This window comes from Tachyglossus aculeatus, chromosome 12 (genome assembly GCF_015852505.1).
Source record: "Tachyglossus aculeatus isolate mTacAcu1 chromosome 12, mTacAcu1.pri, whole genome shotgun sequence".
Classification (NCBI taxonomy): domain Eukaryota; kingdom Metazoa; phylum Chordata; class Mammalia; order Monotremata; family Tachyglossidae; genus Tachyglossus; species Tachyglossus aculeatus.
In genome coordinates this window covers 22,203,069-22,229,699 of record NC_052077.1, presented here as the reverse complement: position 1 = coordinate 22,229,699, position 26,631 = coordinate 22,203,069, and the positions used below count along the sequence as shown (strand labels likewise).

The 26,631-nt window shown below is 44.4% G+C and overlaps 1 protein-coding gene across 1 annotated transcript in view; it reads left to right on the top strand.

Moving 5' to 3' along the window:
- Window positions 1-26,631, top strand: part of GATB (glutamyl-tRNA amidotransferase subunit B) — a 73,410-nt gene that overhangs the window by 5,281 nt on the left and 41,498 nt on the right. Inside the window, exons 3-5 of the mRNA XM_038755049.1 lie at window positions 20,200-20,313; window positions 23,154-23,352; window positions 24,080-24,202. Coding sequence (XP_038610977.1) covers window positions 20,200-20,313; window positions 23,154-23,352; window positions 24,080-24,202 — 436 coding nt within the window. The remainder of the gene's footprint in view (window positions 1-20,199; window positions 20,314-23,153; window positions 23,353-24,079; window positions 24,203-26,631) is intronic.

Here is a 26,631-nt window from a genome sequence, read left to right as displayed (position 1 = left end):
CTAAATGTTGAAGAGAGTACAACAGTACCGAGACTCATTTTCTGCTGATGGATTGTGCAGTTTAATGAGGGAGAAAGACAGAAATTATTTAGAGAAAGCAGGAGGAAGAACACTTATAATGAAGGAAGCAGTACAAGTGCTGCTTGATGAAACAGCTGAAAAAATAAATATATAAATACATAAAAATACACACGTACAGGAGTACTGAGGGCAAGGGACTGCCATACTTGGACTTTACATGAATTTCTACCGCATAAGAGAGGTGACGCAAACGTCCATGTTCACTTAATCCTAAAGTCCTAAATTTATATCGGTGTGGCTTCAGGATTCCCTTCCATTGTCAGACATGGGTCTGGAGAATTTTTTTGCATATTTATATTTCATTTTGGCCCCAGGATGTAATAAGAGACCAGTTTATAAAGGTTCTAGGAGCAAGTGTCTGTATTATTTTATACGGATCAGTGCTCAAGGCTTAGAAATAGCTCAAATCTTTCAGTTTTTTATGGTATTGAGCATCTGTTGAGTTCCTGGTACTGTACTAAACGCTTAGATACATGATAATCAGGTTGGACACAGTCCCTGCCCCACATGAGGTACACAGTTTTAGTCCTCTTTTTACAGATGAGGTAAATGAAGCACAGAGAAGTTGAGTGACTTGCTCGAGGTCACACAGCAGACAAGTGGTGGAGCCGGGATTAGTACCCAGGTCCTTCTGACTCCCGGGCCCTTGCTGTATCCACTAACCCATGCTGCTTCCCTCCCGAGACATCCCAAAATAAACGTTAATTGCTTAATTTATATAAATGCACTCATTCCTACTGCAACGCTTCTCCAGTGGACTTCCTTGGTTCGGTCTGGCAGACACATTCTGTTGCCAGACGCTGATGTCAGTCCGTGGAAATGGGTCACCTTTTTATTCGGTGCTTCCCAGGCATCTAGTATAGTGCCGCGCACCAAGAAGGCGCTCAGTAAATGTAGCTGCTGCTGCTACTGTTGATACTAATATAGTTAAATGTGTTATTTCCCTGTACATATTAAATGGTATCCTGCGGGGAAGCGTGGTACTGGACATTGGCGATTTCTCTAGGCCCCATCTGTCTCTATGATGGTCTCCCCAGGTGGAGTCTAGGAGTTACAAGAAAAATGCAAGAAAGGAGCGCTTCTACCCAGAAGTTCGCAGTCTGTGGAGAAAGGACAAACACAAATATTTAAAAAAAAAAATGAAGTATTCCTAATGTCAGAAACATTCGAACAGACCCAAGAACGCAAAATGTCAGCAACAAATAATCAGCATTTCTGGAGTGAGAAGCAGTATGGCCTAATGGATAGAACATGGGCATGGGAGACAAAAGGACTTGGGTTCTAATCCCAACTCTGCCACTCATCTGCTGTGTGACCTTGGACAAGTGACTTCACTTCTTTGTGCCTCAATTCCCTCGTCTGTCAAAAGGGGTATTTTTACTGTGACCCCAATGTGGAAAAGGGACTGTGCCCAACCTGTTTAGCGTGTATGTACCCCAGTGTTTAATACAGTGCCTGGCACATTCATTCATTCAGTCGTATTTATTGAGTGCTTACTGTGTGCAGAGCACTGTACTAAGCGCTTGGGAAGTACAAATCAGCAACAGATAGAGCCGGTCCCTACCCAACGGCAGGCTCACAGTCTAGAAGGGAGAGACAGACAACAGAACAAAACAGGTAGACAGGTGTCAATACCATCAGAATAAATAGAATTATAGCTATATACACATCATTAGTAAAATAAATAGAGTAATAGTGGCAAGACCCCAGGCTTGGGTGTCAGCAGTAATGCGTTCTAATCCCAGCTCCGCCACTTGTCTGCTGTGTAACCTTCGGCAAGTCACTTAGCTTCTCTGGGCCTCAGTGACCTGATCTGTAAAATGGGGATGAAGACTGTGAGACCCACATGGGACAACCTGATGACCTTGCATCTATCCCAGTGCTTGATGCTTGAATGCTTGATGCACAGTAAGCGCTTATCACATACCATCACCAGGGCTCAGAGGGCAGTTCTCTTTCCCGCAGTCCCCCACCCCTCTAAATTACAATAAAGCGTGATTGTATACCCCATTTTGGTCGGCTCCTGGACGGCAGGGAAGGGCAGCATAGTAAGCGCTTAATAAATACCATAAAAAGTTGGGAGGTGGCATTGGGAGCCAGGTGTGATTAATTTGGAAATGACTCTCAGAAAAGAGAAATTTTATAAGATTTTAAGGAGGGAAAAGAGACAGTCGTTTGTAAGCAGGGAGAGCGAAAGGTGCAATTTCCGTAAAGTTCTATTGTCTTTCTAAATTGCTGCTATTGTTCCAAATCTCATAATAGTATAATAATACTAATAATCGTTGGTAAGCGCTTACTGTGTGCCCAACACTGTACTAAGCGCTGGAGTAGATATAATATGGCTTAGTGGAAAGAGCACGGGTTTGGGAGTCCAGAGTTCATGGATTTTAATCCCTGCTCCACCACGTGTCTGCTGTGTGTCCTTGGGAAAGTCATTTCACTTCTTTGTGCCTCAGTTCCCTCATCTATAAAATGGGGATTAAGTCTGTGAGCCCCACATGGAACAACCTGATTATCATGCATGTACCCCAGTGCTTAGAACAGTGCTTGGCACATAGTAAGCGCTTAACAAATAGCATCATTATTGTTATTATGTCAGACCCATTTCCTGTCCCATATGGGGCTCACAGTCTAATCTCCTGAGCTGGACAAAGCTTGTGTGCCCCCCACCTGGTGGTCCTAGGGGTGGGGGAATCTTCCCTGTTTCCTAAATCTTCCTTTCAAGGTCCCAAAGTGCTCTGTCCCTAAGTGGCCCAAGTCCATGACTTGCTCTGGATCAATTTTCTGGCTTTCATATGCTGGAAGCCACCTTCCCTTTCTCAAGACTATGAATCTCAGAGGAACAAAGAAAGGGGAAGGGAGGATTAAGGGAAGACGAAAATCCAGCAGAGGAAATAAAAATTTGCTTGTCTTCATCTCCACAGCTCTCTTCCTCCTATACTTTTCGAAGAAGTCAATCAGCAGAATTTATTGAGCACTGAATGTGTTGAGTGCACTCTACCAAGTGCTTGGGAGGGTACAATATGACAGAGTTATTATATATGTTCCCTGCACACAGGGGCCTTACAGTCTAGAACCAACATTTATCGAACACAGGGTACATTTTTCTGGGTGATTTATGGGTTCTGGCTCTGTGGGAAAGCAGGAATGGAATAATTGTAGTGCAAAAAGTGAGCGAGTACAAAAAGGAGACACACAAAACTTGGACACAGATCGGGTATTTCTGCTAGTTCCATCCAGAGAGCTCTTCTGTGGTTTGCATATCTGCATTCAAATCCTGTAGTACTCCCATTTCCCTTTTCATCCCTAGCTGATCTCCCAGAAAAACGTTTAGGGGAAATAAAGCTTCAGCATTATTTTTGAAAGAATCATATATATGTTGTCTTTCTTATACGGAGTTACTCATTTTTTTTTAAGAAATGCACATTTGGATGAAGAGCATTATGCTCCAGCCATCAGATACTGTTAGAAAGGATGGTGCTACACAAACTCGGGTGTTTAAAATGAAATTCATTTAGTGTTCATCAGAGAGAGAGAAACATAGAAGGCAAAATAGAATCACATTCAAAATAGGACGAGAATGCGTGGTGCCTTTGATGCATTCATGAGTGGAAAACCAGGCACCAAGTACAGTACCCTAATTCCCTTGGGTCTTTGGTTTTTGGTAGTTCATTTGAAATGTCCATACTCCGTTTTTGTGACTTACAATAGGAGCTGGTAATAAAAAAAATACAGCCTCAGCTCACACATTTTTCTTTTAAAGGCAAGTCGCTTACTGTGAAAATTGCAGGGGACTTTTTATCACCGGTCATGCATGGCCACGATGGCCGCCATCCCTGAGTTTCTGTTTTATTACAGTGTCACTGCAGATGCTTTTGAGCGTTTCAGATTTTAGGTGGTTGGGTGGGGAAGGTGGAATTTATTAGAACTGCCTAGAGGGATGGAAATAGATTTTTAACTTTGGAGTTTTCATTTTATTCTTATTCTGAGAATTAGGGTTAAAATTGCCCAATGCTTTTCTACCCTGCCGTTCTGCAGACAGTGGAGAAAGTAAAAAAAAAAAAATCTAACCAGAATGCTGCAGTCTCCCAAGAGGGTGTTGCAGTGTGTTGCAGTATGAAGATGGTGCTATCCCCAATCATTGAATCCTTTAGTGGTATTTTTTACACGCTTATTGTGTTCTGTGCATTGTAGTGAGCACTTGTCAGAGGACAGTACAGATGGTAGACATGGTCCCTGCCCTCTAGGAGCCTACAGTCTAGAAGGGGGTGCAGTCATTAAAATAAATGATAAAAGAAGGGGAGCAATTGAATATAAGGATGTGCACTTAAGTGATGCGGGGTTGGAGGTAGGGCGAGTGTACCCAGTGCTTAGAGGGTATGATTAAGTGGATGAGTGAGGCAGTAGAGAGGGAAAATAGGGTCAGTCAATGAGAGCTTAATCCTGGAAGGCTCCTTGGAGGAGATATGATTTCAGTAGGGCTTTGAAGAAAGGGGGAGAGTTCCAGACAGGATGGGAGGGCATGAGCAAGGGGGTCAATGGCGGTGAGGCAAGAAAGAGGGACAGAGAGTAGGTTAGTATTAGAGGAGAGAAGTGTGGCAGCTGGAGTGACCCCACAGTCCCTCACTGGCTGAAAGGGCTGTGGCAGAGGTGGTGAATCCATTTTCATCCTGCAACAACCATTCCAGAGCTTTTCCTTTTACAAGAACCAAATTCCAGCCCATTCTCTTTATTTCCAGCTCAATTTCCAGGGTTCTGAGGCCCCTCTGCAAATGTCTTTCTGCCCTTTGAGTTTGGTGAGCAGTTGTGAGAAAAGGCCCAAGTCACACTTCCATCAAATCATTCTACTATAGAGCAAGAGAGAGGGGAGAAGGAGAGATTTGGGTTATCCCACAGCTCAGCATGCTGGGGAGGTTGTTCTCTGATGACTAACATCACTGTCCCATCCTAAATTTCCCGGTAACACCGGCAGCCGTTTTGTCCCAGAGACAAATTCATTCATTCATTCAATTGTATTCATTGAGCGCTTACTGTGTGCAGAGCACTGTACTAAGCACTTGGGAAGTACAAATCGGCAACGTATAGAGACGGTCCCTACCCAACAACAGGCTCACAGTCTAGAAGGGGGAGACAAACAAAACAAAACAAGTAGACAGGTGTCAATACCATCAGAATAAATAAAATTATAGCTATATACAAATAATAAGATAAATAAAGTAATATGTACAAATATACAGAAGTGCTATGGGGAAGGGAAGGGGACGGGTGGGGAGGGGAGGAGGAGGAGAGACGGAGAAATCACAAACTGCCATCAGCTTTTGCTGTTCCAAATGGCTTAGTGATTCCATTGTGCCAATAGCAAAACCAATCTGAATACAGTGTTGTCTCTCAGGGTCAGAGAGTCCTGTTTGAAGACACTTTTACTTACTCATCTTAGACGGTAAGCTCATCCTCTAGGCTTTAAGCTTGTTGTCGGCAGGAGGTGTGTCTGTTATATTGTAGTCTCCCAAAAACTTACTACAGTGCTCTGCACGTAGTGCTCAATAAATACGATCAACCCAGAGGAGAAAGGATCTCTTTGTCATTTGGTGCAGCCTGGGTGGCTGGCATCACCTCGGGCCAGTTTTCGGAATAAAAGTACAATATATTGGAAATACAATTGATTCTGTCAAGCTATAGAAATCCAGAACAATAATTTCCAAGTGACACTATTCTAGTCTGTGAGTAGAATGTGTGCCATTACACACCCACGTAGAACCCCTCTGGAGAGGTCATGGTGCTTTTCTGTAACATTAATCTCATTTTAGCAGATGAGGAAATTGAGACATTAATTGAGTTGCACAGGGCTATGCAGAAACTAAGTGGCAGAACCACCAGGCAGGGTTCTTTCTGCAGCATTTGTTCATTGTTCATTTCAAACAAAGCGTAAGTGAATTCTTCCTTTATAGCTACATGTAAACATTTAAGATGTTTGAAGTTACCCATAACCTTTGTTTACTTACCAGCAGTCAGCTGTTTGAGCGGCCTTGTTTCAAGTCTTCTCCAACTCTCTTTCTCCATACAGGAAATTTAAAATTTTCTGTGTATCTCCAAATTAGAATTTTGAATGCCCATGTTTCTCTTAGCCCACTTCCACTGTACACCTACACTGTTGGTCTCTTTGGTTCTCAAGGGTTAAACACACTTCTGCACTAGCAAACATTGTTTTAAATTGTATTGAAACTAAATTTGATAGTGGTTTAAAATTATAAAATATAGTATACAATACATATATACAATATAATATTATAAATATAAAAATTATTATAAAATATATAGTATATAATTTATAAATATAATATATTATAAATATGAGAAGCAGCGTGGCTCAGTGGAAAGAGCCACGGGCTTTGGAGTCCGAGGTCAGGGGTTCAAATCCCGTCTCCGCCAATTGTCAGCTGTGTGACTTTGGGCAAGTCACTTAACTTCTCTGGGCCTCAGTTCCCTCATCTGTAAAATGGGGATTAAGACTGTGAGCCCCCGGTGGGACAACCTGATTACCGTGTAACCTCCCCAGCACTTAGAACAGTGCTTTGCACATAGTAAGTGCTTAATAAAATGCCATCATTATAAAAAAATATAAATCTCCTTTAAAGGAACCCAAATGAGTACAAATTAGTGCTTTTTAACCCCATAAAATAATGGATCTGAACGGGTGAATGGAAGCAGAAACATCTGTAGTGTGACACAAAGTCTATCTTTGAACTGGAAAAGATCCATTCTTTACGAACAGGCGTATCCTTTTCCTAGTATGAAAATCAGCAGTACTTTTTGCAGTCTCTGGACTTCATGTGACTGCCAAAACAAAACCTCCTCTCTGGAGCAGAAGTGAAAGAAAGAAAGGTTAGTCCTAAACACAGATCAGAAGTTAAAGCTTTATTTTTAGACAGAAGTCATATGAATTAGAGAAGTATTTCTGCTAGAGTGTGGTGTGTCAACTAAGCCATGCTACAGTGTGGGAAAACATGGTTGTGTGCATTTGTGGGACATCAAAGTGAGTACGACACCGCGAGTTTTCTGTAATTCAAGATCTTCAGGAACAAGAAGCAAAAATCAAGGAGAGTGATAGTCTTCACAAAAGCTATTGCATCTTTTTTTTTCTCTCCGCGTCATTGGTTTTGTGGCTACCATGGATACTCCGTGTTGATTCTGATGCTGTTGAACAAATGGAAAGAAAAACAATTTTAGCCAGATGTTAGCTCTCAAATCCTTTCCTAATAGACCACTGCTAACCACTGACATTATGTCTGAGGGATAATGCTGAAGGATTCTTTGGGAAGAGAATGTGCAGAGCAGATGCTCTTCTGATGGAATGTTGGAACTTTCAGGCTCTATCCCCAGAAATTCCACATCCATCTTTCAAAGTGAATGCTTTGGTAATATTTAATCCTGGCATTATGTCTCCTCAAGCCAATAATCTAGCTTCTTGATGCTAATCAAAGCTGTCAACGTAATAACCACTTCCTACATAAGCAAGCATGGAGAACTCATTCTGGGTCTTTAGTGAGAAGCTTTTCACACATGAAATTGGTGTTTGTCTCCATTGATTACACTAAACAATGCGTGTTCCAAGAGGGAAGAACAGTTTGTTAGGCCATCTGAACAAGCCAGTAAACACAAAACCGAGATCGGAACAGAAAATGATTTGGCTCTTTCAGAAATGGGGCAGTATTAAGCCTGGAAAAGTTTCTATGTTTGAGCCCGTGGGGTGCTGGCATGCCTCGCTCAAGCGTTGCAATTAGGGGCGAAAAAAGTTTATAAAGTGGGCGCTTTGCAAATGCCACTGTGGAAAGACATTTTTTTTTCTTTTTGCTTGCTATTAAGTCGCCCTGAATGCTCTGGAAGAGGATACATATGGTGGGAATTAGATAATGACCCCTGACCCTCATAGAGTTTATAATCTTTCAGGCAAACAATCAGTATTTATTGAGCATCCCTGAGCATTGTTTCAAATGCTTTTTTACCTTTTAGTAAAATAAATCAACTTAAGAGCTCAATAAATCCCATAGATGGAAGATAGTGTTTTAGTTTCCTCTTCTGTAAAATGGTGATCAAGTGCCTGTTCTCAATGTCCTTACTCTGTGAGCCCCATATGGGATTGGGATTACGTCTGATCTGATTACCCTAGAGTTTAGGTCAGCATTGGGCTGTACTTTGGCTTCCTTTAGATTGTAAGCTCCTTAAGGCTGGGGGACTTGTGCCTGGCCTCTGCTTTTCTCTCCAAAACGCTGAGCATTTTGTACTCAGAAGCTGAGTCAGTGCTACTGATTGATTGACTGGTTTCATATCCCATTCGGCAACTCTTGAGTTTAGAGGGTCCATTAAATACCAAAGGGTAGCTTTTTGCCAGAGTGTCTCCAAATGTGGAAAAATTGGAAAATTGGGCAATTGATTTGCTACCATTCTGCTTTCTAGAGCCTAGTTTTTCTATGTTGAATGGGGTAGGTTCTCCAGCCATAAAGCAAGTAGGCAACCCCAATGTCAAGTGAAAATTGGCTTCACTGACAGAAAGCATAGTACATTTTTTGACATTTTAAAAATACTGTCTTTACTACTTGGAGCTGGTCCTCACATTCCCGCAAGTGCTAGTGGTTTCCATTTAAGGCAGAAATACTTATATCACTAAAATAATGTGTAACTTTAACATCTGTTATGTTTCACTCCAATTTGCAAGTTAGGTTAATTAGATTCTGTGTCGTGGCTGTTTGGAATGACATCCAGCTTCTCATCTATGTTCCCTTGGCTAGTTGAAAAACCTGGGTTAAGAGTATTAAGTATCCAGTGGAAGATGTTCTAAAGGTAGCTGCTTTGCTGGTCCTTTACCTTTCATGGCATTTTCATTTTGAAAATGGGGTACACTGAAACATAGCTCCAGAAGCCTTTATAGACTTTTATGTCCTCTTCTGAGTGGAAGTGTACATGGACCTCTGAAGCGGTTTCAGTGTATGCCATAAAAAGTTTTAAAGAAAATGTATCCGTTTCTCTTCATGCATTTATGCAAGTCCCATTTTAAAATACTCACTTTTGACTACATGTCCTTCGAGTGCTGCATAAAATTCACTTCCTTCAACTTAGCAGTACTAATCTGGGGATCATAAAAAAATAAACCTTTGTTATTAGAGAAAGAATGGGGTATGGGTCAGAAGAGAGTGAAATTTTATATACCAGAAGATGGATTTATGTGTGGATTGGAAGTTTTGCTTTGAATGTGAATCAAAGGAAGTTGATACTTGGAGGCAAATTTACAATTTGTGGTAAAACCACAGCCCATTTTGCTGCCACATCCTTACGTAATACATCTCAATTACCATCTCTCTCCATAAATTTGAACATTTAATACACTGTATCCTAATCACCCGAGTTGTCAGTGTCTGACATTAGTTTCAGAGTAATTGCCTTTCATGTTAGTTGCAAATTTGGCTGCCAGGATGTAGTTCATTGAGATCCTGAGTCGACTGTGGGGTGATGTGACTGGTTGACTCAGAGGTGGGGTACCCCCCAGGTGCCCAAAACCAAAGGAGAAAAGCAGGGCCATTTGGTTATGGGGCACTTGTTTTCCTGCAGCCTGTTCTCTGCTGCCATTCTTGAAGTCGCGACATGGGAACTGGAAGCAGACTATGCTTCCAGGGGCAACAGAGACTTGCACTGTGGTATAATAATAATAATTGTGGTATTTAAGTGCTTACTAAACACTGGGATAAATGCAAGCAGATCATGTTGGATACAGTCTCTGTCCCACATGGGGCTCACAGTCTTAATCCCTATTTTACAGATGAGGTCTCTGAGGCATAGTGAACTGACTTACCCCAGGTCCCATAGCCGGCAGAGTCGGGATTAGAACCCAGGACCTCTCTGACTTCCAGCTCTACTCTCAATCCACTAAACCATCGTGCCAGCATCCTTCCCACACACCTCTGACCATCCATCCCTACCCAGTACATGTCTGCAGAGCCGTGGGTTTGCCGGTCCCTTCAGCGGGGCGAGCGAGGCCTCTAACTAGAAACTCTCCAGCGCATTCCATCTCCTCTTGAACCTCAGTTCCTGAATCCCTTTCCAGGCCTGAGAGGTGTGGGATGGGACTGAGGTGGGAGCAGGTAGGTTGGAGTGGGATTGGGAGACAGCGAAGCTGAAGTGAGGGGAAGAAAAAGAAGCAAATGGTGGGGCTGCTCTGGACAGACCCAGGCTTGGCCTTAGCAAGTCCTGGGCGTTGTGGTTCCGGAGGCAGCAGCAGTGACTTCCAGGTGTGGGGAAATCAATCAATCGTATTTATTGAGCGCTTACTGTGTGCAGAGCACTGTACTAAGCGCTGGGGAAGGGCAGTTCCCCAGTGGGACGCTCCCTCCTACAACCCAAACCCACCTAGAAACAAGCACTGATTACCTCACCGTACCTCATTCTCGCCTGTCCCGCCATCGACCCCCTGCCCTCGTCATTCCCCGGGCCTGGAATGCCCTCCCTCTGCCCATCCACCAAGCTAGCTCTCTTCCTCCCTTCAAGGCCCTGCTGAGAGCTCACCTCCTCCAGGAGGCCTTCCCAGACTGAGCCCCTTCCTTCCTTTCCCCCTCGTCCCCCTCTCCATCCCCCCATCTTACCTCCTTCCCTTCCCCACAGCAGCTGTATATATGTATATATGTTTGTACATATTTATTGCTCTATTTATTTATTTATTTTTTTTACTTGTACATATCTATCCTATTTATTTTATTTTGTTAGTATGTTTGGTTTTGTTCTCTGTCTCCCCCTTTTAGACTGTGAGCCCACTGTTGGGTAGGGACTGTCTCTATATGTTGCCAATTTGTACTTCCCAAGCGCTTAGTACAGTGCTCTGCACATAGTAAGCGCTCAATAAATACGATTGATGATGATGATGATGACCTGGTGTGACCTACAACTTTGCTGCGGTCTATGCGGGTCTGGTAATTGCGGTCGGGTGGGTCTCTGCCGGGAAATTCCTCCACCTCAAGAGGATGTCATGGAGACATTCAGGTGTCGCTGTAGGCTGGTGACTGCTCCGGCGGCAGGAACATAAGACCACGAGCCCTAGATTGGCTTTGTAGAGTCGGTTTTAGACTGCACTGTATAACGATCAGTCTTCTAGAGCCGTGTGTTTTTGAGGCATCCAGAACCTGTTGAAGATTGGTGAAAGAATTACAGAGAAGGAAAGGAGAAATAATTATTTGTATTGAGTCTGTCTCTCCACCTTTAGACCGTGAGCTCGTTGTGGGCAGGAAATGTGTCTGTTTACTGTTGTATTGTACTCTCCCAAGCGCTTAGTACAGTGCTCTGCATGGAGTAAGTGCTCAATAAATTCATTCATTTCATTCATTCAATTGTATATATTGAGCGCTTTCTGTGTGCAGAGCACTGTCCTAAGCGCTTGGGAAGTACAAGTTGGCAACGTATAGAGACGGTCCCTACCCAACAGCGGGCTCGCAGTCTAGAAGGGGGAGACAGACAACAAAACAAAACATATTAACAAAATAAAATAAATAGAATAAATATGTACAAGTAAAATAAATAAATAAATAGAGCAATAAATATGTACAAACATATATACAGGTGCTGTGGGGAGGGGAAGGAGGTAAGGCAGGGGGAGGAGTGGGAGAGGAAGGAGGGGGCTCAGTCTGGGAAGGCCTCCTGGAGGAGGTGAGCTCAGTAGGGAGGAAGAGAGCTAGCTTGGCGGATGTGCGGAGGGAGGGCATTCCAGGCCAGGGGGAGGACGTGGGCCGGGGTTCAACGACGGTCGAACAAATGAGTGAATAATAGCATTTATTAAGCACTTACTGTGTATAGAACACTGTACTAAGCTCTGAGAGAGGGTATACAGGTGGGAATTAGATATGGTCCCTTTCCCCTGTGGGGCTAACAAACTACATTTCTCAGGAAGAAAAGGGACTGACTCACTACTGCTTTGGGGTTTTTTTTAGTGGTATTTGCTAAGCACTTACTACGTGTCATGCTCTGTTCTAAGCGCTGGGGTGCATGCAAGTCAAGCAAGCCAGATGCAGTCTCTGTCCCACATATGGCTCACATTCAAGTAGGAGGGAGAGCAGGTACTGAATCCCCATTATACAGTTGAAGAAAGAAGTTAAGTGACTTGCCCAAGATCACACAGCAGGCAAATAAAGGAGCTGCGATTAGAACCCAGGGCCTCTGGCTCCTAGGCTTGTGCTTCCATACCTTTTGCCACTTTATGAGATAGCTCTAGATGGAACCAAGTCCCCAGCTTGCTCTTGGGGATGGATGGAGACAATATACCTCTCTTATTTCCTGACCCTGGTTGAAAGAGTTTGGTTTGCTCCAGTTCTGAGAACAGGGTCCAAATGGTGAGACTCACTGTCATGAGTAAGCTGATGAGAAGGTAGGCCAGGGAAGTAGGGATTGGTGATCTATTGAGTGGATTTTCTGACAAGTCTTCAGGTTCCGGGTCTTTAAATTTCCACCTAAACTTTCCCTTTGCATTCTTTTCAAAATGGATTTCTAATAAAAGTAAGATTTGTTGGCAGACATATGTAATCCAAAAGTTGTACAGCCCTTGAAAGGACTCACGCAGTGTTCCCTTTTGGATTCTGTTCAGATTTCACATCTCTATTCTTTTTGAATGCTTAGATTGGTCAAAGGCTCTTTTGGCTTATCTTCCTAAGTACTCTAGCAAGGTGTGCCCGGTGTCACAAAATGTGTGACTCTATTAGCACGGTCATGGTCTGCCATGGTCTGACAGGTTTAAAGAAAACTAAGGTTAAATACCAGCCTTTATCAGGGAGATGCTTCACACAGTTAGAGGTTTGCGTTGGCAACCCAGAGCTTTATGCTGTCACAAAATTTTTTGCCACCAAGGCAGTACACAGTACAGCATCTCTAGAATTCACCCTTTCCTCTCTAGCCACGCTGGTCCTCTCTCGACTTCTGCATCAGCTTTCTCTCTGACCTCCCTATCTCCTTTCTCTCTCTATTCCAGTGCATACTGCACTCTGCTGTCAGAATCAGCACTTAGTATAGTGCTCTGCACCCAGTAAGTGCTCAATAAATACAATTGAATGAATGAATGAATCATTTTTCTAAAAAAACAAATGTTCAGTCCATATCTCTCCACTCTTGCAGAAACTCCAGGGTTGCCCATCCACCTACACATCAAACAGAAACTCTTTTCCATGGACTTTAAGACATGCAATCAGCTCTCCCCCTCCTTTCTTACCTCACTGATCTACTACAACCCATCCCCTTCTCTCCTCCAATCCCAACCTACTCTTTGTAGTTCGATCTCATCTATCCGCCGTTGACCCTTTGGGCATGTTCTCCCTCCCTCTTCACATAATCAGCCCATGTCCTCCCTCTGGCATGGAGCACCCTCCTTCTTCGTATAATCAGTCAGTGGTATTTATTGAGCATCTACTGTGTGCAGAGCACAGTATTAAGCCCTTGGGAGAATATAATACAACAGAGTTGGTAAACATGTTCCTCACCCGCTAGGAGCTTACAGTCTAGAGTAAGACAAACCACCACTCTAACCACCTTCAAAGTCATGTTAAATTACATCTCCTCCTAGGTTCTTTCCCTGACTGTGCCCTCATCTTCCCTAACTGCCCCACCGTCCCCTCTGTGTCATCGAGGCATTCAGGTGTGTACCCTGGAAGTACATCCCATCCTCATCCCACAGTACTTATGTACATATAGTAATAATTGTGGCATTGGTTAAGCACTTACTATGGGCCATACAAGGTACTAAATTCTGGGGTAAATACAAGATAATCAGGTTGGATACAGTCCCTGTCCCACATTGGGCTCAGAGTCTAAGTAGGAGGGATGAGGAAACTGAGGAGTCATGGCTTGCCCAAGGTCACCTACCTACCTAGCCCTAGCAGGTAAGTGACAGAGCTGGGGTTAGACCCCTGGCCCTCTGACTCTCTGTGCTCATTCCATTAGGCCATGCTGCTTCCCTAAAGCTGCCATTTCCCTTATCTGTAATTTATTTTAATGTCTCTCTTTCCCTCCAGAATATAAGCTCCTAGTGGACATGGATCATGTCCATCGACTCTTCTTGTATTGTACTTTCCCAGGTACTTTCTACAGTGCTCTGCACACAGTCAGTGCTCAGTAAATACCACTGGTTGATTGATTAGGCAGAGAAGTAGAAAATCAAATTCAGAAGGTCAGCTTTTCTTTTGGGAGCAGGCCTCAGTTTAGATGCAGCTCAAATTTTATACCAAACTGACAGTTCAAACCTGTGGTATTGTTCAGTCTTATAAATGACCCTGAGACCATATATAAGACTTGCTATAGACTGTTTTCCAAGGAGCCACTTTATTCTTGCCCAATAAGTATTCATTTCTCTACTCCTCGCCCCTACCAAGAAAAAAAAGAAGCCAGAAATATATTGCTTTCGAAGATGATGTTGGATGGGCTTAAAAGCAGCGTGGCTTAGTGGAAAGAGCACGGGCTTGGGAATCAGAGGCCGTGGGTTCTAATCCCGGCTTCGCCGCTTGTCAGCTGTGTGACTTCAGGCAAGTCACTTAACTTCTCTGTGCCTCAGTTACCTCATCTGTAAAATGGGATTAAGACTGTGAGCCCCACATGGGACAACCTGATTACCTTGTACCTATCCCAGCGCTTAGAACAGTGCTTGGCACATTGTAAATGCTTAACAAATACCATCATTATTGTTATTATTATTATTATTATTATTATTATTATTATTATCATCATCCGTGGGCCTTAGAGTCGTCTCACGTTCAGTTCCAGCAGTCCAAACAGACATATGAGAACAGCTTTGACCAACCAAATACGTTTCCTGTCCCCTTCTAAGACATTTGTCAGGTCTGTTATATTGTAATTCTCCCAAGCACTAAGTAAAGTGCCCTGCACACAGTAAGTGCTCTGTAAATACAATTGATTGATTGATTGTTGGGCTACTCCTTATATTGCATACAATTGATTGATTGTTGGGCTACTCCTTATATTGCAGAGAAAAATAGAAAATAATGAATGCATGTATTCAATTCAGACATTTCTTGCTTTAAACTGGAAATTCATACTGATAAAAGGCAGCGTCATGTGAATCCATCCAAAACGAACCCAGTTTTAAATAGTTAAAAAGCGGTTCGGCTCCCAACTGAAACCTAAAAGCTTATTCACGTCACGGAAGCTAAAAGCGGAGTTGTAAGAGTTTGCCGTCTGTGTAAAAGGTCAGAGACAAAGAGCTCCATCTCTAATGCCCCGCCTCTTCACCCTCTTGAGATGATAGTGTAAGGACAGCATTGCAGGCACCACTGAGTTCGTGGGTCATATTCAGCGATTTCCTACTTTATGCTGGGGATGAGTTCTGAGACCATTTGGAATATGTAAAAAATGAACCCATAGTAAAAGGGGATTACAGTCCGAGAAATAAAACAAAAATGTCCTTGCAAGTCCAAAACAGTTTGAGGAATCCAGTTTTCAATATCAGGCTGTGCTTTTAATCCCCGTCGACTAGACAGTTTGCTAAAGAAGTCAATCAGGGCCTGAGAATCCGCTATCATCTGCTCCTCCTCACTTCTGTGAGGGAATGACTTGCAAGTCCAGAGGCCTGCAGCCTGTTGAGTCATTTTCTTTTCTGTGAGCTGAGCTCCCAAAGAATGTGTCTTTGGGCAGTGTGAGGCTGTTTGTTTTATCTCTGGTTAACTGTTCATCAGTCTGCTTACTCTTTGCCTTTAGCGTGTAACCCCACCACTACCCGGTGTTGAAGACCAGCAGGGAACAGTGCATGATAGGACCTGCCATTCCTTTATCTTTATTTGAATGTATGATTTCTCTTAATTTTACTATTCTTTAAAATTTCTCTTTGTCCCTCTCTCCCACTAGACTGCGAGCTCACTGTGAACAGAGAATGTGTCAGTTGTAATTGTTATATTTTATATCTATAAATATAAATCTATAAATAAAATATATATATTTTTTATATATTGTATATATATAATGGCATTTGTTAAGCACTTACTATGTGCAAAGCACTATTCTAAGTGCTGGCGGGGATACAAGGTGATCAGGTTGTTCCACGTGGGGCTCACACAGTCTTAATCCCCATTTTACAGATGAGGTCACTGAGGCTCAGAGAAGTTAAGTGTCTTGCCCAAGGTCACACAGCAGACGTGTGGCAGTGCTAGGATTAGAACCCATGACCTCTGACTTCCAAGCCCAGGCTCTTGCCACTGTGCCATGCTTGCTTCTCACTTTCCCAAGAATTTAGTACAGTGCTGTGCACACTGTAAGCACTCAGTAAATATGATTGATTGATTTGCCTGTAATTTGTTTTAATGTCTGTCTCTCTCCATGGTGTATAAGCTCTTTGTGGTCAGGCATTGCATCTGCCAACTCTATTATATCGTACTTTCCCAAGTGCTCAGTACAGTGCCCTGCATGCAGTAAACACTCAACAGGTACCACTCATTGATTGATCAAGTTGATTATCTATAAGGCAAGCCTCCTTCTTAGATTGTAAGCATGGTGGGGGCAAGCACTGAGGTATCTGTGATTCAAGGAAACATCCTTGGTACTTAGTGTGTCGCTCTGGACACTCAGGGCACTTGATGAATTCATTCATTCATTCAGTTGCATTTACTGAGCGCTTACTGTGTGCAGAGCACTGTTCTAAGCACATGGGAAGTACAAATCGGCAACATATAGGGACGGTCCTGACCCAACAACAGGCTCACAGTCTAGAAGGGGGAGACAGACAACAAAACAAAACAAGTAGACAGGTGTCAATACCATCAGAGTAAATAGAATTATAGCTACATACACATCATTAATAAAATAGAGTAATAAATATGTACAAATAAAATAGAGTAATAAATATGTACAAATATATGCAAGTGCTGTGGGGAGGGGAAGAGGGTAGGGTCGGGGGCGATGGGGAGGGAAGGAGGAGGAGGAAAGGAAAAAGGAGGGGCTCAGTCTGGGAAGGCCTCCTGGAGGAGGTGAGCTCTCAGTAGGGCTTTGAAGGGAGGAAGAGAGGTAGTTTGGCGAATGTGTGGAGGGAAGGCATTCCAGGCCAGAGGTAGGATGTGGGCCAGAGGTCGACAGCGGGACAGGCGAGAACGAGGCACAGTGAAGAGGTTAGCGGCAGAGGAGCGGAGTGTGCAGGCTGGGCTGGAGAAGGAGAGAAGGGAGATGAGGTAGGAGGAGGCGAGGTGATGGAGAGCCTTGAAGCCGAGGGTGAGGAGTTTTTGCCTGATGCGTAGGTTGATTGGTAGCCACTGGAGATTTTTGAGGAGGGGAGTGACACGCCCAGAGCGTTTCTTTTCAAAGATAATCCGGACAGCAGAGTGAAGTATAGACTGAAGTGGGGAGAGACAGGAGGATTAGTTGATCAGAAAGGAGGCTGATGCAGTAATCCAGTCGGGATAGGTTGAGAGGTTGAACCAGCAGGGTAGCGGTTTGGATGGAGAGGAAAGGGTGGATCTTGGTGATGTTGTGGAGATGAGACCGGCACGTTTTGGTGATGGATTGGATGTGTGGGGTGAGTGAGAGTGCAGAGTCAAGGATGACACAAAACTTGCGGGCTTACAAGACGGAAAGGGTGATAGTGCCGTCCACAGTGACGGGAAAGTCAGGGAGAGGACAGGGTTTGGGAGGGAAGATAAGGAGCTCAGTCTTGGACTTGTTGAGTTTTAGATGGCGGGCAGACATCCAGATGGAGGTGTCCTGAAGGCAGGAGGAGATACAAGCCTGGAGGGAGGGAGAGAGAACAGGGGTGGAGATGTAGATTTGGGTGTCATCAGCATAGAGTTGATAGTTGAAGCCGTGGGAGCGAAGGAGTTCACCAAGGGAGTGAGTATAGATGGAGAACAGAAGGGGACCAAGAACTGACCCTTGAGGAATGCTTGGGAAGACAGGAGATAATTGCAAATCAGCCCGCAGCACACCCAATCAGTCAGTGATATTTATTGAGTGCTTACTGTGTGCAGAGCACTGTACTAAGTGCTCAGGGGAGCACAGTACAGTAGAATTGGTAGGCATGTTCCCTGCCCACAAGGAGTGCTCAATCTGGAGGGGGAGACAGATGTTAAAAGAAATAAATTATGGATATGTACATATGGGCTGTAAGGCTGAGGATGAGGTGAGTATATAATGCTTTAAGGGAACAGATCCAAGTGCATAGGTTGTAATAATAATAATAATTATGGTATTTGTTAAGCACTTACTATGTGCCAAGCGACTGTTCTAAATGCTGGGGTCGATACAAGGTAATCAGGTTGGATCCAGTCTCTGTCCCACATGGGGATCACAGTCTTAATCCCCATTTTACAGATGAGATAACAAGCCCAGAGAAGTGAAGTGACTTGCCCAAGGTCACACAGCAGGCATGTGGTGGAGCCAGGGTTAAAACCCATGACCTTCTGACTCCCAGGCATGCGCTGTATTCACTACACCATGCTGCTTCTCTGTTGATTTTGATAGAGAGCTAAGTGAAAGACTGCTAAGCAAAATTTATTTTTCTCTAGGAAATAATGTAATTTATCAATAGTACTATAGTAGGCACTTATGAAAGTACAGTAGAGAAAAATAATGTATAATAATACAATCCCAAGATCAGAAAAAAAGTCAATCATATTTATTGAGCACTTAGTGTGTGTACAGAGCACTGTACTAAGCACTTGGGAGAGTACAATATAACAGTTGGTAGACACATTCCCTGCCCACAATCCAAAAAAATACAAATATATTAAAAAACAGTGATTCAAAACCACAATGTAATTACATAATCAAATAGCAAGGTAAATGTATACAAAAACGGAAATTTGAATTAACCTTATTTTTGTGTTCATTTATACAGTACTCAATTTTCTCATCCCATTAAAGCAGACACCTTATGTCAACAAACTAGAAATGTCATTAGCATTAGATAATAACACCTATTTACCAAAGATGAATCGAAATGAGTAATAAGCATTCAGACAGGAGGGGAAGGAAGTGTTTAAGCCAAAGTAAACTTGGCAGTTTCATCTTCGAGGAGAGGTCTGCGCCATTAAAATGTATTAGCCAAAGAGCGTGCATTATAAGGGGATTGCTGTATGGATTAATGGCTAAAATGCCGGGGGGTGGTGTGATTGTGGGGAATTTGCCAAAGCATGGTTTTTGGAGGAGGTGACTTCCTGAGAGGGGTCAGTCTGGGTTGGCCGATTTCGGAGGAGAGGGAGTTTCATGCTGTGAGCAGTGGGTCCAGTCTGAGAGTCAGTGAGCTAGGGAGAGCTAAGAAGGGTTGCTTGGAAAGAGCAAAGTGTATGAGCTGAGAAGTTGGGGCAGGGGAGAGCATGTACGTAAAAAGGAGAAGCTGATAGAGGGCCTTGAAATCAGTAATTAGGAGAGTTCTGTTAACAGAGAAGAAACCCTTCAATTGGTTCCAGACAGCTTTCCCTTTGTCTAACAAATGCAAGCACCTTGGGGTTGGCCTACCTTAGAGAGAGAGATTGTGTGTGTAAGTGATGGGAGACACTCTGAATATGATGGGAGCTGAATATGAAGGGATGATGGTATATAGGTGGTATTGTGGCTGCAGGGGATGAGGGGGATCGGAGGGAGGAGGAAGAGGAGGAGTAACAATGAAATTGAGGAGTGGGAGGCTGCGTGGCTGGAAGGCGATGGATACAACCGTTCCGATGGCCATGATTGTAGACGTTTTTTCTCTGAAAAATGCATTCTTCAGGAAGACTGATTCACTGCCGATATTGTGTGGAGCTCAGCTAGTTGGCAATATTTCTTTTTCATCGTTTGCTTTCGTAGCCTTTTAACCCTGGCCGTCGGAGGCTGGCGGGGTGGGGGAGAAAGTTCCTGGTATTGGTAGTTAAGTCAGCGCCAAAGCGTGTGACGCAGTGCCCTGCTTGGCTCCCAGCAGGGCCCACCGAGTGCTTTTGTCATGTGTGGTTCTTTATTAAAACGAAGCTTTCCGAATCTGTAGCTAGAGAAATTCAATTAGTAAACTTGAACTGCCCACACAGAGAGCTAGAGACACTGCTCGACGAAGGGCAAAATTGACTATTTGTGTGGGAGAAGCGTTTGTTCATGCCGAGGATCTGAAAGGAGTTGTGTGCCATGTTTCTCTAGGTTCTCAACAGGAGATGTGTAGAAGCGGCAGTGATGACGGGCCTGGCCCTGAACTGCAGAATAAACAAGAAATCCCTGTTTGACCGGAAACACTATTTCTACGCAGATCTCCCCGTAAGTATGCTTGGGGTGCGCTCCTCTGAGGCTACCAGTGGCCGGGGCGAGGGGTGGAGCGGGAGCCTCGGCAGAGCTGAGGGCGGGCCTCTCGAGTTTCCAGTCAGGGCTCTGTCAGTCTCAGCAGGACACCGAGCTGAGCCCCGATGAAGACAGGTGCTCCCTGATGCTTGCTAGATTGAATGCGATTGGCCTGATTGCTAACTCCTCGCTCAGTCTCATGTTTCTGGGAACCTTCACGTAATTGAACGGGGAATAGAAGAAGCCCGTTTGCCCAGGCTGGCTTCAGACGGTGTTTGCTGAAAGCAGACTTGTGGACAGCGGTCGTGCCCTCTCTGCTGGGACATGTGGCAGAAGCGTAGTGCGTCCCTGAAAATATCAGAGAACGGAATGGAAATATCATCTCCCTCTCTCCTTCTTGCAGGGCAGTCTGGGGGCCCTTAAATAGAATGTCTCTCTCTCCTTGGTCCTTTTCAGATAATAATAATTATGGTACTTGTTAAGCGCTTGCTATGTGCTAGGCACTGCTCTAAGCTCTGGGGGTAGATTCAAGTCCCTGTCCCACATGGGGCTCACACTCTTAATCCCCATTTAACAGATGAGGTAACTGAGGTCCAGAGAAGTGAAGTGACGTACCCAAGGTCACACAGCAGACAAGTAAGGCCCTACTGAGAGCTCACCTCCTCCAGGAGGCCTTCCCAGACTGAGCCCCCTCCTTCCCCTCCCCCTCCTCCCCCTCTCCATCCCCCCGCCTTACCTCCTTCCCTTCCCCACAGCACCTGTATATATGTACATATGTTTGTACATATTTATTACTCTATTTATTTTACTTGTACATATCTATTCTATTTATTTTATTTTGTTAGTATGTTTGGTTTTGTTCTCTGTCTCCCTCTTTTAGACGGTGAGCCCACTGTTGGGTAGGGACTGTATATGTTGACAACTTGTACTTCCCAAGCACTCAGTACGGTGCTCTGCACACAGTAAGCGCTCAATAAGTACGATTGATTGATTGATTAATATGTTTTGTTTTGTTCTCTGTCTCCCCCTTCTAGACTGTGAGCCCACTGTTGGGTAGGGACCGTCTCTATATATTGCCAACTTATACTTCCCAAGCGCGTAGTACAGTGCTCTGCACACAGTAAGCACCCAATAAATACGATTGATTGATTGACTGAAGTAAGAAAATCAGGATTAGAACCCAGGTCCCTCTGATTCCCAGGCCTGCTCTATCCACTAGGCCATGCTGCTTCATCTGCCATCTCATGAAGGTCAAATAGATAGAGGTGTGGCCGTCTTGGCTCTCCCTCAGAGTTAGATTAAGCTGTTTAGGGGCTAGTGTGTCACCTCATTACCTCTGATGAAGTGAAGCCAAAATGAAGACCTAGGAGACTTTTGATTTTTTTTCTTCCCCCCTCCTCCAGTAGGGATGACTCTCAGTGGTTCACAGTCTGGGCAATCCAGCTTTTAAAATACGAAGGCCCTTTGCTTTGTTGCCCTCATCTAGGCCATTTAATTACTCATTAGTTCCTTGCCAGAAATGGGGGTGAAGCCCATTTTGTTACTAGTCAGTTTAGATCAAAGGTTTGATGGGATTAATGGATTAGTAGACATTTCAATTATCCTTGCCCTCTGTGTTCCCTAGATGTATCGGTGATTGAGTATTGGCTGGAGTTAAAGTTTCTAGACTTAAAGTAATGATAATATAATAATGGCGTTCAAGTGCTTACTCTGTGCCAAGCACTGTACTGAGCTCTGGGGGAGATATAATTGAATTGGACCCAGTTCCTACCTCACATTGAGCTCACAGTCTAAGTAGAAGGGAGAACAGACATTTCAAACTCATTTTATAGCTGAGGAATGAGAGATACAGAGAAGTCATGTTACTTGCCCAAGGTTGATCAGCAGGGAAGTAGTAGAGCCAGGAGTAGAAGTCAGATCCCTTGACTCCTAGGCTCATACTCTTTGCACTAGGCTGCGGAAACATTGTTTCCATTTCAATATTCACAGACCCAGCACTGAATGAAAGCTCCTTATTGCTGCCTTTGCTGGGATTTTGGGCTAGCTGACGGTTAGCAATCACCAGCTCAGTCCTCTACTCTGTCAATGAGTTGATTTTTTTCCTGCTTTATTCTTGCCGCTGCGTGTTTAAAGACAATTCAGCCATTTCACCAGAAGCAGAGGGAGAGGAGGGAAAGAGAGCTTGCAACAGTGGTTTGCATGCTGGCACTCTGTGCCTTTCACTAGCAGAACAGAGTGTCACAGCAGTCTCTGGCCAGGGAAACGAGGGAAGCTGGGTCAAGGAGATACCTGGCACGCTTGGTTAGCTTCAAGAGGGGAAACAAAAAACAAGGCTAAAGGCAGGCGCAACTGGCATCTGCAGCTTTGAGCGTGGATGGTAAAGTGCCTAACTGGCACTTCTTAATAAGGAGGGTCTGTCACAAGCCTTGTAATAAGATGCAGAGTTTAGGCTAATGAGCTGGATTGGGTCAATAAATCCTGCCCTTAAGGCTCTCTGACAGTGGGATTATTGTTATTCCTGAAGATGGCATTTTGGGAAGGGAAATGGGTTTGGTGTTTTGGATTGTCGCTTGCTGTTTGACGGAGGGGGTGGTGGTGTGTTTTACTCTCACTAATGAGGATCTGGGGGAAGGGGAAGGAAAGAGGAGGCCGGGCAGTTGTGAATCTGCAGTGCCTAAACTGTTTGCCTTGTTATTTTGTAACACTGCCGTTCGGGAAAATAGAAAGAAGAATAGCAGATAGCCGAGTTGATCCGGAGTTATTTTTCTTTTCAGTGAGCAGGCTGTGACAATAACTGTGAAACCCGTGTTTGTGTGCAGGCTGGCTATCAAATCACGCAGCAGAGGCTTCCCATTGCAGTGAAGGGGAGCCTGACATACTGCCTTCGGGCGGGAGCTAAGGCCAACCAGATGGTCACCAAAACTGTGAGAATTAAGCAGATCCAGTTGGAGCAAGACAGCGGCAAGAGCCTGCATGATGATGAGAGGTCTCAGACCCTCATTGATCTGAACAGGGCAGGTAGGTTTCGAACTCTCCTTAAGTACACTTTCCTTTCCTCTTAGAGGGAAAGGAGAATAGTACTCCTGAGTTGCTTTCTTTAATACTAATATTATTATTTTTATTATTATTATGGTATTTGTTAAGCACTTACTACATGCCAGGCACTGTACTGAACACTAGGGTAGATACAAGCAAATCAAGTTGGATACATTCCGTGTCCCACATGGGCTCACAGCGTTAATCCCCATTTTACAGCTGAAGTAACAGTCACAGAAACGTGAAGCGACTCACCCAAGGTCACGCAGCAGACAAATGGCAGAGCAGGGATTAGAACCCAGGTCCTTTCCCGGGCCCATGCTGTATTCACTAGGCCATGCTGCTTCTACAAGAAGCTGAGAATTGACACCGGATCCCCAGACTCCCATGCTGCTTCTACAAGAAGCTGAGAATTGACACCGGATCCCCAGACTCCGTTTTATCCAGGCTATGGGAAAAATTCACTTTATTTTGCAATCCACTTTTTGTTGAAATCTAGGGGTTGCGGGGAAGAAGAGAGAGAGAGAGAAAGAGAAAACATACACGAACACTTAAGTCTATGGATAGATCCTCTTGGACAGTCTTTAAATAATGGAGGGTTTGTTTTTTTTTTAACAAGACCCCTAGTGCATCTGTGTTGATCACATGGCAGCCTGATCTGTCAAGATCAGAAGCTCCAGTTGAAATTCACTTTGTGCCTCTTTGGTAGGAATTGGTCTCATGGAAGTTGTCATGGAGGCTGACATGTCTTGTGGGGAAGAGGCAGCTACAGCCGTCCGAGAACTTCAATTGATTCTTCAAGCCCTGGGGACCAGCCAGGCAAATATGGCAGGTAAGGAGAGGTGGGGTGTCATACCACCCCCACCAGCCTGTGTCCTACGATTCCTTTTCAGTTTTGTTCTGTGCACCCGGCTTCTTTGATCCTGTTTATGTCTACTCAAAAATAGTGAAAACGGACATTATTTTATGTAAAAGTCCCAATGCCTTCTGTTTCTGCCCTGGTCCTGTGAGTTATGCAGTTCTGTATTTTAAAGACTAGAGCAACGGGAAGGCCAGTGGAGTCTAAGGATCTGGTTTCAATTCTCAGCTTCTCAGCCGCTGTGTTTCGTGGCGTCTCTTCATCGCGTTTCCCACTTGAGAAAATGTGGATGCTTGTTGACTGCATAGGGAAGCTGTGAAAATTGATGAAATAATGAGCCTGTTACCTCCCTGCCCTGGTAGAGAGTAGGGCCGTGTGAATCCGCGGAAGCTCCCTCTGGAGATTTACATGGGCGAAGGAGGAGAGGAAGGGAGATTGGTCTTCTCCACCCTGCCCCCCGTGCAAAGTGTACCCCCATGTGTCTTCAAAGGGGCAGCATCCTGAACACGGCAAATTTCTTGGGTGAGGCGGAGTCAGAATTTTCGAGCCCTGTACTGACGCAGAGACCTCGGGGTTTCAGCCCTGTGACCCCCCCCCCCCCCCCCAGAAATTCAGATTGGGTCCTTTAAGCACCAGTAGTAAATAGGAAGCAGCCCATCCCGTCTCCCTGTGGTGCCTCTGATCCAGGTGGTCTGGATTATCATTTCCCCGACTCTGAATCAGTCCTGAGCCATCTGGAGAAACAAGAATTTGCCGTGTTCATATCTCCTCCTTTTGTGGCGGTCAGTGGGCTATTGGGCAGAATTATAGTAAGTCTAATTGTGGTTTCTGGAGGATTTTTTTCTTTCACATGGGACATTCATCCCAACAACAGTTGGGAGGTCAAAAATTTTATTAACCTTAAATGAAGAGTTTAGTTTTGATGTTGCTTTAATCCGAGATTAAACTCAAAGTTCATATATCCTCCCTGTTATAGGAAGCAGCCCTGCGAGAGTTGTGGTGGCTGTGCCACCTCTCCCTGTGCCTTGGCCAAGCCCCAGTCCTCTGTGGAGGAGGTGTGAGCTAGGGACCATCTTCTGGTGCCCCGGGGTTCCTTTGCACCTGCAAACGTGACAGAAGTGGCACCGTCGGCACTCTGGGCCCTCGAGACCTCACACCACTGAGCTACCAGTGGGGCCCCTCGAGAAGAAAGCCGAGGCTCTGGTGCTCCCATGCTGTTACCTTTGGCTGATAGTGAGGTCAGTGTGCACTGTGCTGGCACTCACAGCGCTCATTCCTACCCATGGCATCACCGTGGGTTCTGGGTAGCCCACAGGAGCCCAGCTTGTCTGGTTCTCCTACCGCCCACGGAGGTGGCATTGGCAAGAGGGATATTAGCAGACGCCTCCTCCCATTTCCCTGTGGTGCCTCTGATCCAGGTGGTCTGGATTATCATTTCCCCAGCTATGAGTCAGTCCTGAGCCATCTGGAGAAACAAGATTTCGCTGTGTTCATTTCTTCTCCTTTTGTGGGGGCGGTTGGGCTATTGGGCAGTATTTAGTAAGCCTGATAGTTTCTGGGGGATTTTTTTCTTTCTCTCACATGGGACACTCATCCCAACTACAGTTGGGAGGTCAAAAATTTTATTAACTTGAAATGAAGAGTTTAGTTTTGATGTGGCCTTAATCTGAGATTAAACTCAAAGTTCATATATCCTCCCTGTGATAGGAAGTCATATTTATCTCCTTGGCGGTGGCTTTCCAAAATTCATTTACTTAAAGGTTTCCTGCATCATAATGAATTTTCTGTTTCTTTGGGGAAGTGGCAGTGCAAATTGTTACATTAGACCTTTCAGTAGCAGTCAGTTGTAATGTCAGAGTCGTGGTACAAGTTCAATCAAAATGACAGAAGTATTTATGCAAACTGTCCTCAATAATAGCTTAATCCAAAATAGGAAAATATATCCTCATATATATATTCAGTTCTAAAACTTGAGGATTATGTTCCTGACAAACCTCATATTAAGGAAAACTTGCATTATAGAACGCATGCCTTGTCTGAGGCGACACCCATGTGCAGAATCATCTCCTGATGTCACATCCCATCTTTCCCAGAAAGATGTGTTTCTTAATTTCCCAAAAGCAGTATGTCCAAAGCCTGACGTGAAAGCACGCATTATGGAGAACTGAGTGTGTTTGGTTTTCAGACATGTAGGGTGCTTTCGTGTTTGTTCAACAGAAGAATGAAAACTTCCATTTTAGAGGGATCTCATCATCTCCTTCCTACTTTCTTCCCATTCCACGCCTTTATTTACTGTGAAGAGGGAAGGGGAAATTAATTGGAATTAGCGAGTTGACATACCCTCATATTTTAAGCTTTACTCCACTTTAGCACATGTACCTTGGTTTCTCCATCATTTCCTG